The sequence below is a fragment of the Leptomonas pyrrhocoris genome, assembly GCF_001293395.1.
Source record: "Leptomonas pyrrhocoris isolate H10 chromosome Unknown, whole genome shotgun sequence".
Lineage (NCBI taxonomy): Eukaryota > Euglenozoa > Kinetoplastea > Trypanosomatida > Trypanosomatidae > Leptomonas > Leptomonas pyrrhocoris.
In genome coordinates, this window is record NW_015438363.1 from 336,776 (window position 1) to 353,714 (window position 16,939).

The following is a 16,939-nucleotide window of genomic DNA, read 5'->3' on the forward strand; positions in this document are numbered from 1 at the left end:
AAACCCGGTTATTAGTACTGTTATTATTATTATTGGGTGGAGGAGGTTTTTTCCTCCTCCAACTCTCTCCTATTTCCTTCTTTCGGTTCTCTATACATCTTGATGCCTTATTCGCGCTTCAGTCTGATTTGACTGCGCCACTCGTTCGAAAATAAATATATATGAAAACTGCCAGACGAAGCCCGTATCTTTCTGCCAAAATACTGTAAAGAGGTATTATGGAATGACAAGTTCAGCGCGTCAGCCGGAATCTTTTCATTTGGATCTACTGGATGAGGGGTGCTTTCACACCTCCTGGTATTTGGATCGCCACTCTGGCAGCTGTTGCAGCTGCGTCAGTCTTGGTTTCATTGCAGCTACCTTCGCTGTGCATCTTCGAGCACTGCACCGTCTAGGTGTGCGCACGGGCTGCACCTCCGACTCTCACCTCTGTCTCGCCCTATTCCTGCCTCTTGTTGCGCTTATTCATTGTTGCTGCTCTTGCTCTTCGAATTGCGTCATATGCGACCATTTTCTGATGCATATTCTATGCATCCACGGCGTGTGCGCAACTTCAGTCATTACACGGAAGGTGACATTTTTTTTTTGGAGGTCTGGTTGTGCTTGCCGCGGTTTGCACGCCCACCTCTACTTCCAGCAGTTCCGGAATAGCAATTGGAGAAATACGATTATTTTTTCTTCTTGTTTCGTTTAGAGATCACACTGTACATATATTTTCTGTGTGTGTATTTTCCTGCCTTTCTGTTTTTACTTCCTATTGGACTCGTTCTGTTCTTCGCGACTCAACGTATTGATGTAAAGGTCACTTGGTTGAAGTACTTTTATCGATTTTGTAGTTTTGATCTCCAACTGTGGTTTGTTTTCCGTCAGTCAGGCTTGCAAAACTGCTGTGGTCCACCACCACTACCCCGCCCCACCCCCCGTTCTTTTTCTTTTTCTCTAACTCACTTGTGCACTGAGTTCGTGACCTGTAACACCTATCCATAGTGACACCGCTTTATAACAGACATCAAAAATGTATGAAGAATCCGGCTACGTGATTGTGCAGCGGTACAGCAACTGGCAAAAGAAGAAAGTTCGCACCATCGTTGTTAACGCCCATGCCAAGACCTCCTCACAAAAGTCCATTGCTGGCGCCATTTCTCTCGCCAAGCCGTACGACCGTATTGAGCTCACCGGCGGCGAGTACAATGAATCGATTGCCATTCAAATGCCGCTGGAGCTCGTCGCGGCGGAGGGCGAAGACCCGCACCTGTCCTCGAGGTCCTCCACGGTCACCCTCACAACCGCTGGCATCGATGTCTACATGGAGCACCTTTCTGTGTCGTCTCGCAGCACGAGCAAGATGGACGCGGCGGTCGTCGCCGTCAATGGCAACCCCATCCTCTACCGCTGTCAGTGCACCTCCTTGTTGATCGGCGGCAACGCCGTGGCGCACGTTGATGAGTGCACCATCAAGGACAGCAGCAGCGGCGTGGGCATCGTCGTGCAAGACAGCGCTGGCGGTCTCATCAAGTCTACCAACGTCCGCACGCACCGCAACAGCTGCGTTGAGATCGACACCCGCGGCGAGTTGGCCGTAACAGAGTGCATCATCGACAACAACATTGGCGGCGACGCGATGGTCATCTCCGGGGCGATGAGCTCCGTGGGTCGCGATGGCAGCGCACCGCACACCTCATGCAGCCACGTGGAGGTGTTGCGGTGCCACTTCACCGTCGTCGCCGACATGGACAACGACGGCCATGGCACCTCACCAGGCGGGTCGCCGTTGAACGTGACGGGGGACGCCTGCTGCATCGTGCTGACGCAGGGGGCCGCGCCGACTATCGCGTCGAACGAACTGACGGGTGGTGAAATCGGCATCCTCATCGAGGGCCCAGGGACGGCGCAGCTGAAAGGGAACCTCGTCTGCTGCCAGCGGCGGTGCGGGATTCTCGCGCTGGTCGACGAAGGCGCTGGCTACGTCCAGGGTCACGAGACACTTCGCATTACTGGCGATAACGTGCTGGATCGGTGCCGCATTGGCATTGACGTGCAGTGCGCCGTCAACCGATCTGCCTACATTCAGCAGACCTCTCCCGTAATGATGAGTAGGAGCCCGGGCTCTGATGCCGCGCTCCTGCCTGTCTCGAGCTCACCCCTCAAAGTCGCTTACCGTGTCTTGACGGATGAGCTGCCCAACCCGAAGCGCGCCTTCTCGTGGACACCGGTGCAGGGTGGGGGGCCGCCGACTTTCACGGCGGAGGCGGCGAGCTTTCCACCCTCTCCCGTCACCGACACCATCACCTCCTCGGCGGCGACGGATAACGCTCTCATTTGCATGGAAGGCGAGTGGTACCCATTAAACCACGTCAAGGCCAATTTGCAGCAGCTCGTGCAGTCGACACTGCAGACGTACCCGACATGCCTGCAGCCCTCATTTGGGATCATGTCCGGCACCGCCCTAACCGTCGGCGAAGGGATGTCTGCCCCTTCCGCAAATCCTTTTATCGACATTCTAAACAGTATGTTGGGCACGCACCTCTCCTCGAAGAAAGAGGCGTCGCCGCACGTGCGGGAAATGCTGCAGCTGCGCGGCAACAAAGGCGTTGACATCATCAACACAAAGTTCTCCAACTGCGACGTTTGTGCGATCCGCTTCGGTCGGCAAGGATACGGCTTAGTGGAGGAGTGCGTCTTCGAGGACTGCGGCACCTTTGCGATCGTCGTGGACTGCGCCGCTCATCCCCTCATCACCGGATGCCGCTTCTTGCGCTCCCGCGGTGCCAGTATTTTGGTCAACAACTTTGCGAACCCCCTTATCATCGGCAACGAGATGGTAAGCGGCAAGCGGGACGGCATTCAGCTGTCACGCATGAGCCGCGGCCTCATCATCGGCAACATCATCACCACCCACGTCGGCGTCGGCATTCAAGTCGGCGAGCACAGTCAGCCGCTCATCTGCGCCAACGCCATCTCACAGAACCGCAAAGGCGGCGTGGCGGTCGCCAACGGCAGTCGACCCACGATTCTCCTCAACGGCCTCTCCGCGAACCTGACGGCGCAGATTTACTGCACCGCCGGCTCCGACGCGTTTATCTGCCGTAATCGCATCACCGCCTCCGCAGACGCCGGAATTCGCATTGACGCCTGCAGTCGCGGCACCGTCCTCTCGAACACCCTTCACGCCAACGGGGAGGGCATTTTAGTCGAGCTGGATGCGGACCCCTACGTGCAGGGAAACGACGTTGTGGGCAGCCTCCGTGCTGGCATCCAGGCCAGTAACAACGCTCTCGGTTCGTACGTCGGCAACCGCCTGTCGAAAAATATAGGGCCGAATGTCCTTGTGTCGGAAGGCGCCTCACCGGTATTCCGCGGCAACCGCATCGAGGGCAGCCCCCAAGGCGGTGTCGTCGTGCTGAACGAAGGCCGCGGCTTCTTTGAGCACAACACAATGACGGAGAACGGCGTGGCAAACGTGCTGGTCGTTGGCACCTACAGCGAGCCAACATTTGCGCACAACGTCATGTATGGATCGCGGCCTGGCTGCGGCGTCATCTGCGTGCAGAACGCCGGTGGTACCTTTACGAACAATCGCATCTACGAAAACTCGCAGTGTGGCGTCTACATCGCTGATACGGCCAACCCTACGTTCTCAGAGAACAATGTCGCACGCGAGGCCGTTGGCGTTCTTTTGTCGGACGGCGGCAAAGGCACGCTGACGACGAACGTCATTGAGGAGTGTTACGGCTGCGGCGTCTTGTCGCAGCGCCGTGCCCACCCAACCTTCTCGAACAACACCGTCACTCGGTGCCAGATGAGTGGTCTGCAGGTTGCGCCGGACTCACTCGGTGTCTTCACGGCGAATGAACTGACGCACAACGACGTAGGCGTCCACGTCGGCTCCTCGCTGGAGTCAGCGGTGGTGGAGCTGCACTCCATGTTTCTCGTCGACACCGGGAGCGATCGCCACGGTAGCGCGGGCGAGGAGGGCTCACCGAAGTCGCGTAGTGCATCCGCGACGGCATCACGCCGGCCCAGCTCTTTCCCCACGCAAACCGACAAGGGCGGCGTCCTACACGCCATCGCCTCCACCGTGGAACAGCGGCGCGCTAGCGCCGCCCGTGCCACCCTCAGCGTCATCGCGGACAACGTCATCTCCCACAACGTGAGCGGCGGCGTGCTCCTCGACTCATTCCCGAACGCGACGGTCGAGAACAACGACATCTTCGAGAACAACGCGTACGGCGTGCGTGGCGACTGCGCCTACACCACCGCGCGTGCCCAAGCTGTCTTGCGGGAGGAGCTCGGCATTCATTCTGCGTCCGTCGTGCAGACCCCGCAGCAGCGCTCCCTCTTCGCGCAGCTACAGACACTGACGGTGATTCGCACCAACAAGATTCATGCGCACGGCGAGGCCAACATTCTCCTCGACCACTTTGACGGCGAGCAGAACGCCACGTCGCTGACGCGGAACGCAATCTACGACGCGCCGCACGGCGTGTGTGTCGTCAACAACTCCACGGCGCAAGAGGTGCGCGAGAACGACATCTACAACTGCGTAGACGGAGTCTGTTGCTCGAGCGGGGGCCGTGGCCACTTTTTTGCCAACCACATTCACCATTGCACCTATTCGGGTGTGTACGTGGCTGCCATGGCCAACCCAGAGTTCCACGAGAAGAATGAGATTGAGCAGTGCGGGTTTGCGGGGGTGCTGGTTGACGTGGGCGGGCAAGGCATGTTTCGCGAGAACCGCATTCGGCACTGCCGCACTGGCGTCGTCGTCTTCTGCGGTCCCGCTACGCCCTTTCAGCTGTCCTACGATGAAGTGGTCAAGGCCCGCCTGGTCAGTGCCTCGCCAACCTTTACGAGCAACACGATCGAGGAGAACGAACTGCACGGGGTGCTGCTGTTGAGCGTCATTACCGGCAGCCCGCTGCGCACACTCCTGGCCTTGCCCAGCAGCCACACCAGCCGGCAACCGTCACTTGTGCCGACGCCGGCCGCAGCATCAATAATAGAGACCGCTGCGCACGATACCCCTTCACCCTACCTCGGCATGGACAGCGCTACGGTCGGTGCACGAGAAGGGCGGCTGCGCGCCATGTTCGAGAAGAATCTAATTCAACGCAACCGCGTTATGGGAGTGTACCACGACCGCTTCGAGCACTGGGACCTGGCTGCACTCGACAACGCACACGCCGAGCGCAAAACGCCGAACAGCGGCAACATCAAGAACGCCTACGGTGGCTACGAAATTCTCCTCGGCACCTCGCAGGTGCTCGACCACGCCGATCACCGGCGACAGCGTCAGCTAAAGCAGGTGAGCTTCGTCGGAAACACGATCACAGAGTGCAGCATCGGATTCGGCGCTGGCTATGGGTGCCATCCCTACCTGGAACAGAACAAAATCTGCAAGAACACCTTCTTTGGGCTGCTGCTGCGCTTCGGCTCCGCCGTTTCTGCAACGGGAAACGACATTCGCGAGAACGGCCTCGCCGGGGTCTACGCCGCGAGTGGCTCCAAAGGCTACATAGCGAACGGTGCGATTGAGGCAAACAACGGTTGGTGCCGTCCCGAGGCCGCACTACACGAACCGCGCTCCTTTCGTGCGTGCATCTTCAACAGCTCCTTTTTCTCTCCGGAGTCGGTGAGAGATGTGGAGGAGAATCTGCTCGCCACTCCCACGGCCACGTCGTCTGTGCAAGCGACCCGCCGGGCCTACGAGCAGATGACACACCTCGCGGTGGTGCTCACCTTCACCATGGCGGACGCCCTGCGCCACCTCGCGGAACTCGTAGCCGCCTCCTCCGCGGGACTGACACTTGCCACGTACTGTGTGCCCGCTGCGCACGGGTCCTTCGCAGCAGCACCCCCGCGCGGTGTGAACGGCAGCGTCGTGTCGGGGAGGCTGGGCGGTGTCGAGCTGCCCGACTACACAGAAGTGTGCACTGCAGATGGCGGCATCGGTGTGTGGATTCAGAGCGGCAGTCGCGTGAGCATCTGCGCCAACCGCATTGCAGGGCACACCAACTCTGGCGTGCGGGTGTCCCGCGGCGTCCTGCAGCACCACCGCGTTCTGCACAAGGCATTCCACATGGAGCAGCCGAAGCAAGTCGTGGGCAACAAACTGGAGATGCTCTCCAAAATGCCTGGCAACACCAAGGTGATTCCCCAAACCGTGGGAGACCAGCCTCTTGTCGATGTCTTCGCAATGGACCAGTACACACCAGCGCTAGCCACGACGGAGCCTGGCGCTCTCTTCACCGCACAGACGCTGTGCGTCACCGGCATCCTGGCTGCTGTGCAGGTCGCCGCCTCTGCCACCGTCGATAGCCTGAACGCCAGCTTCGGCTCCTTCTCCCCGCTAACGATGCCGGTGTCGCCGTCTTACACCTTAGCAGCGAACGAGGAGCGAGAGAACCGACTCGACTCGATTCACCACGCTCTTGTAGCGGACAACATCATTACAGGAAACAAGGACGGCATTTGGCTCGAGATATGCCACACACTGCAGGCCGTTGCTTCGGCGGACGCTTCACCGCGTGCCGGTGTCAAAGGCAATTCTGCTTTTATGCTGCCGTCGCCGTCGGCGGCGCGTCGGCTACCTATGATTACGCGCAGCACCATCCACGGCGTCTCAGCAAACGGCGCAGCGGGGGTGTCGTCATCATCAACCGCGATGGCGAATGCTGCTGGCGCCGCGTCGGCCGCCACCGTCTGCCTCCCCGCCGCAAGTGAGGATACGAATGTGATGGACAGCAGCTTTAGCGGCTTCGACTTTTCCACCATCGTGGAGGGCAATCGCATCTCGCAGAACCGCCGCTACGGTGTGTACGCGATGCACGTATCAAAGATCAAGTGTGGGAACTGTCTCGCGAACCGTGGTGTCTTGAAAGACGCGGTGGACACGCACCACGAGAAGGTGCGGTCACAGCTGATTCTCGGGAAGCAAAACGTTCCCGTTGAGGTGCGACTGCCCTTCGAGCTGCGCCCCGTGAAGCACAAGATTGCGCACGCGCTCCTGCGCAAGAACGACCTCTCCGGCAATGAACGGGCGCAGGCGTTTGTGACGACTCGGCAGGTCGTGTTGACGCAGGATGACGACCGCACACTGCTGCAGATGGACACCACGGCGACACCCTCCGCCTCCTTCTACGCCTCCCAAGTCCTCGTGGGCGTGCCACTCTACTCCGCCTTGTTGCAGATGCCGCCGCCGGGGGTGCTGCTGTGGGACGAGAACCGCTTTCACGACGCGCGGTGCGGTGTGCGGCTGTGCGGCCAGCTCGGCCCTCACAGTACGCGCTTCCAGCGCAACACCTTTGTGAACATCGCCGGCGATGCGTTCTTGGTGGAGGGCCACCTGGCCTGCGCGACGGTCGGCAACGGCAACGTGTTTGACGGCAACGGCGTGAGTTTTCGAGTCTCGCAGCAACAGGTGATCCGCTTGGTGACCGTGCCGGCACACGCCTCGGCGTCCCGCACGCGAGTCTTTCAAAACACCTTTAAGGCCGCCACGGACTCCTCGATCTTACTGGACAGCGTTGGAACGGCGCCGCCGCTGCTGTACCGCAATGAGTTCAGCGGCCAGTCACAGGGCAGCGCTGCCCTCTACCTTCAGAGCGACAACGCGTCCGGGGCGGCGGCGGTGGTGCAGGGGAATGTGTTCGCAGACAGCCATGTGCCCGTCTTCATTGTTGGCCGCAGTGAATCGGGCGTCGAGAGCGCACTCTCCACCTCGCGCATACTGCTGCTGGAGAACAGCTTCATACACAACGTTATCGGCGCGTTTGTCTGCAACGGCGCCTACCCGGTGATGGAGCGCAACCTCTTTCATGCGAACGCGCGAGCTGGGTTGGAGGTTGTGGGCAACGGCACGCGGCCGCAGGTGCGTCATTGCATCTTTCGTGGGCACACGCGCACCGCAGATGGTGACAGCGCAGCTACGTCCGCGCCGACGTCGCGAGGGAGGGCGATAGCCACAACGACGACGGTGGTCGCTCCGCCCTCCGCTGAGCAGCGTGCGTTGGTGCTGCCATTTCGGAACCTCTACACGACGTTGCTGCCCGCCAACGCGCGTGTGCTGCGGGCGACGACTCACGTGCACCTGCCCGCTGGACTGCTCGTTGGCCCGTTCGCCGAGCCGCGGGTCGAGAACTGCGGCTTTGTGGACAACGACGTCGGCGTGGATGCGGTGCGCAACGCGGTAGCGCCGTCGCTCGCGGTGACGGGCTTCAATGCTACCTTCAAGGACTGCATGTTTGCGAACAACGCCGTGTGCGGTGTGTTGGTGCGCGGCCTGCTCGACGTCGCAGAGGGCAAAGGCGGCCGTGGCAGCGTCAGCAGCAGTGGAAGTGGTGCCACGACGAGCACGTCTGTCGGCTCGTTGGCGGTCGGTGCGGCGGGGGCAAGGCTGCCGGACATCGTGAGCAGTGCAGATGGATCACCGGCGGAGACGACGATATTTGAGCGGTGCGTCTTTGCGGACAACGCCACCGCCGACGGGCGTGGTGACGTTGTGGCGATGGACGAGGGCCACGCCGTCTTCCGCAACAACATCTTCGGTGGCACCGTTGTGGGTCACTCCGGCGCAGTCGTGCTCTTCTCACAAAACCGATTTTTGGGTCCGCTGCCGGCTGACAACGGCGGTGAGGACGGCGCGCTGGTCGACGCCAAACACACAAGCGACGTGGCAATCGTGATACAGGAAGGGGGACGCATCGTAGCAGACCGCAACACCATCTTGCGACGCCTGATCGGCGTGAAGTGCATGCCCGGTGCGGAGGGAGCAGTGAAGAGCAACCGTATTGTTCAGTGCGTAACGGGCCTCATGCTGGCCCCTTTTAACCGCACCGATGTGAGCAAGAACCGTGTGTTGGGTAGCGGGGAATGCGGTGCCATCGCGTACGGCGGCTGCATGGCAGACAACGAAATTGTGCAGTCACCGGTCGGCATTATCGTGCGGCACTCGTCAAGTTACAACGGCATCAACGCCGTCCCGTCGCACAAGCGTGACACGCTGGGTTTTTTGTGCTGTCGCAACACCATCACCGGCTGCACCGGCAACGGGATCCTCATCTCCACCACCGGCACCTTTGACCGAAACAACGTGTCGCACTGCAAGACGGGCGTGGACATCGTATGCCCGATCGGAGGCGGCCCCGCCGAGGCGCCGCCAACTCTGAAGAACTCGAGCGTGTTCGACAACGCCACCGGCATTCTCATGGAAAACGACTCGGAGTCGACGGTGAAAGACAACGACGTCTTCGACAACGAAGTTGTCGGTGTACTGGTGCTGCCGAATGCAACGGGCGTGCTGCAGGGCAACCGCATCTCTTCTGCGATGGAGCAGAATGCGGCGGAGATCCCGACGGAGGCGCGGGTGAAGTCCACCGGCAACGTGATTCGGAACCAGTTCTCACCCGCCTTCCAGCGGGGCACGCGCTTCAGCCGCGCGAAGCAGTACCAGAGCGATCTGACGAACCTGAGCAAAGAGTTTGATGAGGTGTTGGCCGCGATGGAGGAAGCGCGCCAGGAAGCTGCGAGCACCGTCGGCGCCTTGCAGACGTTGCGGCATGAGCTGGTGGAGATGTACTCCCGGTCGATTACGGATTCGGCCGCAACGCTGGCTGGATCTGCGGGAAGCGCGCTGCGAAACGCAGCCGCTTCGGCGGCGCCAGCGGCCAAGGACCCCAAGAGCCTGGCTCCCTCGAGCCTCCATGGCACTTCCGCTCCTCGCGACGTGAGCAGCAGCTCTGGTGCCAGCGGCGGGAACGCCGAGAAGGGGAATGACAGGAGCAATACCGATCAGCTGGGCAACTCCCCCATGAAAGAAAGACGGCGCCTGCCCTCTGCAGCAGGGCGTCGTTCCTCTCTCTCGTTGCCCTCTACCCACAAAACAACGACGTCGCAACCCCGAGGGTCCGTCCCGATTCCTGTCAAGGCCACAGCACCGTTACGAGGCCGTGCCGCTGCTCTCTCCCAGCCCGCCTCGTCTGCCTCTGCAGCGGTCCCACGGCAAGTGCTGATTCACGTCTTCGCCAAGGCAGAGGCTCGCGGCAACGCAGGGGCGGTGGGGCAGGTGATCACGAGCGTCCTCGCGAAACCCCCGCTCTCTTCCTACAACTTTATCACGACGATCACGACGTCCACTTCGCAGCTGCTGCACGTCCTCGAATCGCCCAGCACCCAACCGTACCTGTGTGTGGTGGTGCTGGACGCGCACCTGGACGGGATGAGCCCCTCGGACTGTTACGCCCTGCAGCAGCTACATGACTGCGCAACGCCGAACGCCGTGTCCCGGTACCGCAGCTCCGCCGTCCACAGGGAGGCGGAGAGCGCGAACAACAGCAGCGGCCGCAACGGCAACAACACCGCAGCATCGCTCTTCTACACCCTCGTCCCTGCCAACTTCCCAGTGGCGGTGAACACGAAAACCGTCGCGGATGCCGGAGAGGGCATGAGCGTGGAAGCCTACGCCGCCGCGCACCACCTCATCTCTTATAAATCTTCTGTCGAAGAAGTTCTCACGAACCTGCACACGCAAATCGCAGACGACCTCAAACGAGCGTTGACCGACGCGTCACACAAGCGGAGTGGCATGGCGGTGCTGGGTGACTCGTCCGAAAAGGCGGATCTTTCCCGATCCGCCATGGACGGCGACGGCGACATGCCGGGCTTGCCGAACCGCCGTATCAGCAACGAGGACGCCCCCAGCAAGCGCGGAAGTCTGGCCTCGAGCAAACAGCCCATCCAACTCACAGCAGAGTACGTTGGCACGTTGTTCTCGCAGCTGACCCCGGAGGCGTTCGGTTTTGTGCCACAAAACGACGGCAAGCGGCAGAAGCGGCGAAAGTCGTCGCTGGCGGTGAGCGGGCAAGGTGGCAGCGACGAGGAGGACAGCGGCGACAGAAAAGAGGGGCGCAGCTCGATGCGTCCGCCGCGCCCCTCTGTGGTTTCGAAGACCGGCACCGAGGATCGTGCGAGATCACCGACGGCGCGCCGCAGGTCTTCTGTGGTGAAGCACAAGCCTGGCCGTCGCGCCTCCGGCGCTGCAAAGAAAAGTTGACGTCGCGGAGTCGAACGTGCTGTATTAGCATTTTTATTGCTCAACTACAAAACACAGCTGAGATGTATAAAAGAAAACGACTCTTAAGCAATAAAAAAAAGTGGTGCAGGGAATAGATCTGTAGTGTGGTGTTGCTGCACCGGCGATTTCGGTACACGAGTTGCTTTTTTTGTTGTTGTTTTCCACGCCGTTGATGTAGTGCAGCACTGATGCGCGTGTGTGTTGCGTTAACGACGGTATACAACTTTCATGGATGTGCGAGTACCACTCCAAATGCAAAGAGAGCAAAGAGGATTCCAATATATATATTGAAAAGCAACGGGCTTTTTTTTAGATTTCAGCGGTTGTTCCCCTCCTTTGTTTTTCCTCCGAAAGCAGATTGATGCATCCGTATGTACCCGCAGTGGGGGGACTCGGGTGGGGAGAATGCACGGCTGCTCCCCACTCTCTTTCACGGGACATGAAACGCTTTATTCCATCTTCATCTTTAAACGCAACGGTTTTAGCTCAATGCTCGGGAACACAGCGGAAGTGCATAAGTGGACATCATGTTGACCTGTCTCGGGGCACCTGTCTCTGTTTACACGTATTCCTTTTTCTGCATTCCCTCTCTTTTTTTTTTCCTGCTGCTGTTCTCCGCACATCCGCACTCACGCGTTCTCTCTGCCGCTCTCCCTCTCTCTTTAACTCTGTACCAGAAGATTCTGCATGCCTCCCAAAGCAGTCCCGTCACCGCGTGTGCGAAAGGAAACGACCCATGAGCACGCGAGGGGCAACACACGGCCACGAGTGCGGTCAAGCCATTCCGCCTCCCGCGCCACCCCTTCTTCATCCACGCCTCTTGAAAAAAAGAAGGCACCCTGCAGCGGCGTGTTCGTGTACATCAACGGTCTCCTCTGCCGCACGGCGGACAGCACCGGTCAATTTTGCCCAAGCGACGTCTTCGCCGGCATCGATCGCCCCCCTGCGTGTGCGAGCTTTCCTGTGCCCTCACTGAAGAAGAACGGTGTACCGGATACCTTCCTCCGTGCCGCGGCCGACGCGAACAGGGACGCCGACTCCTCGTTTGAATCGGAATGCCTCATCTTCAGTACCTTTGGTGTCTTAACAGGCGGGGTTTTGATCGACCCCTTCCACGAAACGTTCGCGGACTACACCCAGACAGCGCCATACACCGTCACCGGCATCACGCCGTCCGTCCACCGTGCGCTGGCGCCGTCGGAGGAGCAGCGCCGCGAAGTCGAGGAGGTCCGCGACGCAAACGAATTGGCCTTTAGTCGCGGTGATTTCGCCCGCATCCGTCCCGAGTCTGCGCTGACGCTCTGCACGTCTGAGCTGACCCTACCGCCACCCGCACCAGTTCCGTTGGCCTCTCCCTTGTCGCCGGCGCTCGCAGAGACTTCCGCGCCCGCAATAAAGCGGACGACATCGTATCCTGCCATGCGCCGCCGTCGCTTTCATCTGACGTCAGCTTTGGTGGACGAGTGGTACGACAACCTGGCGGTTCCACGCGGTGTGACCCCGAAGGAGACGGAGGGCCACAAGACGGCGTGGCAAGAGGCCGAGGCGTTTCGCCAGCTACTCATGAACAACAGCGTGTCGCGGGCCGTGGAGCCGCAGAACTTTTTGCCGCCGTCCATTCCTTTCCTCTACCGTGAGCGCGGAGCCCCGGTGCACGTGAAGGACGACGTCGAAGGAAAAGACACGGGTAGGGGGTACGATGCTGCCGCCGTCGACGCGGAGTTGAAGGGCGACACCCCGCCTCTTCCTTTACCTGGCGTTCGCTCCGCCGCCGCCGCCTTCGTGTGCTATTCAGGCCAGCCGCGGTTTACGTCGTCCGGGGTCAATTCGCTGCGGCCGACGGCGGTGGAGCAACGCACGCCATCGGTGCCGGTGCGCCTGCAGAAGCGCCTCCGACCGTTCAAGGGAGCTGAAATCGCACGAGAAGCTTCGAGGAAAAAGACCGAGCGTCAGAGCCCGCGGAATCCCTCCGCGGTGGAGGTGCGGGACGGAGCAGCCGGCGGCGACGAGGTGGGGCAAGACGCAAAGGAGTACTTCCTCATCCCCTACCGCACGGTCCTCCCGCGCGTTGCGGCATTCCGCCTTTTTTGGTTGTACTTCAATCACCTTGGCTTGCTGTATAACGGGACTCGCATCACGGGCGAAACAAACGCATCGTCGGTGCAAGAGCTGCTTCGCACGGGTGATTACGGCTGGGGCCTGTGTCCGGATGCGGAGTACACCGTGGCAGCTGAGGTGCAACGGAAGCGACAGATTACGCGTGCTCTGTGGTCGAAGGCGGGAGAGACGTTTCCTGGTGGGACCCGGTGGTCCACCGCTGGAGGCAACCATCGAGTGGTGTCGGCCGCGTTCACCGCGTTGATGACGTCCGACAGGGACGCATTGCTGCGGCGTATTCACGTGCTCAACGTCTTCCTGCACGAATTGTGCAAAGAGGCACCAGAACCCGTGTAACAACCGTCAATACCGCGTCACACGGTGTTCTGCTGCGTTTCGAGTTTCCTTCCCGGACTTTTGCAGTTGTTTGGCTCTGCTCTCGAACAGCAGTGTGTGTGCCTGTGTGTGCGTGACCGTATACAGCACTTCACTGACTGAAAAAGAAGACTTTCAAGGGAACATGGTTCACTCCCTTTTTTTTTACCCACGAAACACGCGCTACAGAGTCCAGAGTATTATGGAACGGCACATTTTGATCGACAGGAGTGTGGGTGTCGGCGGCGACCGTACGAGCAGAGAGTTTCTTCGCTGCCCGTGCTTCTTAGGACACTTCAACGCTGGTTGTGTTCTGCCTTGATGCGACATACTCAATTAACGCACACGATTCTTTCCCTCACGCTCCGCAGTGGAGGCGTTAAGCAACTACTCTTTCCTCCCTCTTCCTCTCTGGTGTTTGTGTGCTGTTGTTGCTGTTTTGCGCCGCTTCTTTTTTTATTTTCCTTTTTACCGTCTGCAGGAAACTCTGTTATTACGCAGTCTATTTTTGCTGTGGGATCCATACATCCTTAACTTTGAAGCGGAGCACATTGCTGCCACAGTGACGCGAAATGCTGCGCGTGAGCCGTGTTGGCTTCACCTTAGTAACGGCTGGTGCCATCAAGCAAGCCGCCACAACGCTGAATAGTCTCTTGGACATATCTGGCGGGAAGACCCCCGTGCCGCGCGATGAGCTCAAGGCGTTCTTGAAGGGGTCCGTCATGCCCATAATGGCCGGGACGGAGTTGGACCGCCGGGGGAACTCCAGCGATCTTCGCTCCTCCCTCGGGCAGCTCACACGCGACGCAGCCTTCGCGGCGACCATTGTCAATGCGAATCCAGACGCAAATTTTGTCCGCAGCATCACTGCCTGCATCACGCACGACTACGAGCGCATGCGTTTTGTGTCGAAAATGACCTCTGCGCAGGCAAGCAAGACGATCGAGTACTTGTGCAAGGTTGGCGTGAAGAACGCGGCCGTGTTTCCGGTGCTCATCTCCCGGCTTGACTACTCGAATCTACACGAACTGGCTCGCGTCATGCTGGCGCTCGCGGAATCGCAGCTGCATGAGTTGAACATGCTGGTGGTGGTGCCCCTCTACTGTGGCGATAAGTGGGCGGTGGAGGTGCACAACGGTAGTAGTGGCAATAGCAGCTCCTCCGAGACGGCTAGCGCCAGCCAACCGGCGCGCTCGAGCAACGTGTTTGAGGCAGTGCGAGTGCTTCGTGCGCTGTCCAAGTCGTGCAGAAAATGTGTGGAGGACCGGCGCAGCGCCTCATCGCACAGCTTAGCGGAGCTGCCTCGTGATAGTCTGCACCTGCTGCGCAACAACCTCGTGAAGTTCATTTTTGAGCATGGCCGCCTTCTGCGCGGATCTCATTGGGTAAACGTGGCACGCGCGCTCATCCTCTTTCCAGGTGAACTCAGCGAACTGCGGCAGCTGGCGGTGGTGTGCCCCCAAATAGTAGAGGAAGTGCAAGTGGCATGTTTCGGGGGAGCAAAGCTGGAAGACCCGCGGAGCTGTCCCGTCACCTGCGAGACTGTCGCAAGCGCGGCCATTCGGCACGTCTTTGACTACGCTGAACACCGTCGTGAGATCCCGAAGGAGTCCGCAGAAAAACATCCCAGCGGAGAATTTCCGTTTGATCTCTCCTACCCCGACCTCGTCAAGTTGTTACCGATGCTGGAGCAAATAGCGAGTGGAAAAGCTGCCGCCGCGAAAGGCAGTGCCTCAGAGCAGGACGCCCGCGTGATGACTGCACTGAATGCCATCTCTGTCAATGCGCACCACCTTCTTCTGCGGGATCTTGTGAAGGTGCTACAGACACTTCGACGGATGCCGCCGTCGGAGGGCGCGACGGCAGCGGTGAACGTCATCGCCGCACTGGTCGGAAGTCGTCTCTGTGAGTGCCCCCCTGCCGAGCTCGTGCAAAAGGTGTCCTTTCGCACCATCGCCCAATTCGCCGCGACGCTCTCTGCCTTGCGCGTCACGCGCTGCGACGACTTCGTCAGTTTTGTCTCGAGGGGTGCCACCTTCTTTCCTCGCTCGCTGACCGTGGAAACGACGGTGTCCTTCGCGAACGCTCTGGCGAATGCGGCGAGCAATCGGTCGGCCTCGTGCCACGCGGCGATGAGAACGCTGCTGGGGCGCCTTGTCAACAACTACGAGGAGGAGCTGCAAGTCGCCCCTCTTGTCAGTGCGCACCCGCACGCCGTGACGAAGATACTGCGAGCTTGTGTGTTGCTCGATTACATCCCCGAGACGCGTCTGCTGGAGCGGCTCCTTGGCTCGGCCGAGGTGCCCATACAGTTTACGTCCGACGTGCACGACGCAGGCGGCGCGCTTGTCTTCGGTTTGACGCGCACCATGACCCACTTCCTGAGGCAGGCTCGCAGTGAGTGCCCCCAACGTGTAGAGGAGTTGTGGGCGCAAAACGTTCTGCGTACCCTGCTCCCGCTAGCTGTCGAGTGCACAAAGCACGCAGCAACTCGCGTAAGTGCTACGCGGTGGGACGGGGTGGCCGCGTACACAGCCGTGTCGTGGCGCTCCACACTTGAGATGCTCACGGCCTTTGTCGACCCGTCGCTGGCGCACAACACCGCCGAGGAGACGGCGCAGCGCCTGGTGGAGGCGTTTCCGCTGTGCGCTGAGTTGCTGACCGACGCGGCATCTATGACTCGTTCGCAGATCGGGCTGTTGGCGAAGAGTGCATCGAGTGCAACGGACCTGCGACACCGCTTGCAGCAGACGTCGTTCAATTCAACCTGTCCCGTGCATTTCCTCTCCAGCCTCCTCATCTTTGAATACCTTGTCTATCAGGCTGGGTCGCAGTCGTCGTCGCCAAAAAGCACGGCTGTGTCGGAAGACTTGAAGGTACGGCTGACTTCGCTGAAAGATGCTGCCTACGCAGCACTGCTCAACTCTCCTGTGCAAGAAGGCATCTTAGTCACGCCAATGGACGTGGTGCACAGCATCTTTGACTGCCCTTTATCGAAAACCGATGCCGCGGCGTCGTCGTCTTCTACCTCTGACCCTACAGCGATTTTATTAAGCAAGCGGGATGCGCTGGAGATAACGACCAACCTGCCGTTTGCGCTGTCTCTGGTAATGAACCCTGGCCCCGTGAACGAGTACTTCACGGAGCGCTGCATGTCTCTCATGGTCAGTGAGGATGATGCATAGGCTACAACAAAGTGAATCGTGCCGGCCAGATGGCTACACCGGCGACTGAGAGGAACTCTATCGGTGCATTTCTTTTCTTTGTGTGGGGTGGAAGGGGGGGGGGGAGGGGAAACGAAAGTGCTGTCCGGATATCATCGGGGTTTTGTTTCTTCTCTTTTCGACACTCAAGGCCTCCGCTTTATATATATATATATATATATATATATATATA

The 16,939-nt window shown here is 59.7% G+C and overlaps 3 protein-coding genes across 3 annotated transcripts; all 3 read left to right on the plus strand.

The window, feature by feature from the left end:
• Positions 1–1,015: 1,015 nt before the first annotated feature.
• Positions 1,016–11,050, plus strand: ABB37_04298 (hypothetical protein; the record flags this gene model as incomplete). Its single annotated transcript, XM_015801931.1, has 1 exon — positions 1,016–11,050. One exon carries the CDS (start codon positions 1,016–1,018, stop codon positions 11,048–11,050), a length of 10,035 nt encoding a protein of 3,344 aa, XP_015659332.1.
• Positions 11,051–11,758: 708 nt separating this feature from the next.
• On the plus strand, positions 11,759–13,525 carry ABB37_04299 (hypothetical protein; the record flags this gene model as incomplete). The annotated part of the gene is made up of 1 exon (XM_015801932.1): positions 11,759–13,525. One exon carries the CDS (start codon positions 11,759–11,761, stop codon positions 13,523–13,525), a length of 1,767 nt encoding a protein of 588 aa, XP_015659333.1.
• A 590-nt stretch (positions 13,526–14,115) lies between these two features.
• Positions 14,116–16,728, plus strand: ABB37_04300 (putative mitochondrial hypothetical protein; the record flags this gene model as incomplete). The annotated part of the gene is made up of 1 exon (XM_015801933.1): positions 14,116–16,728. The coding sequence occupies one exon, from the start codon at positions 14,116–14,118 to the stop codon at positions 16,726–16,728; it is 2,613 nt and encodes an 870-aa protein (XP_015659334.1).
• Positions 16,729–16,939: the final 211 nt, after the last annotated feature.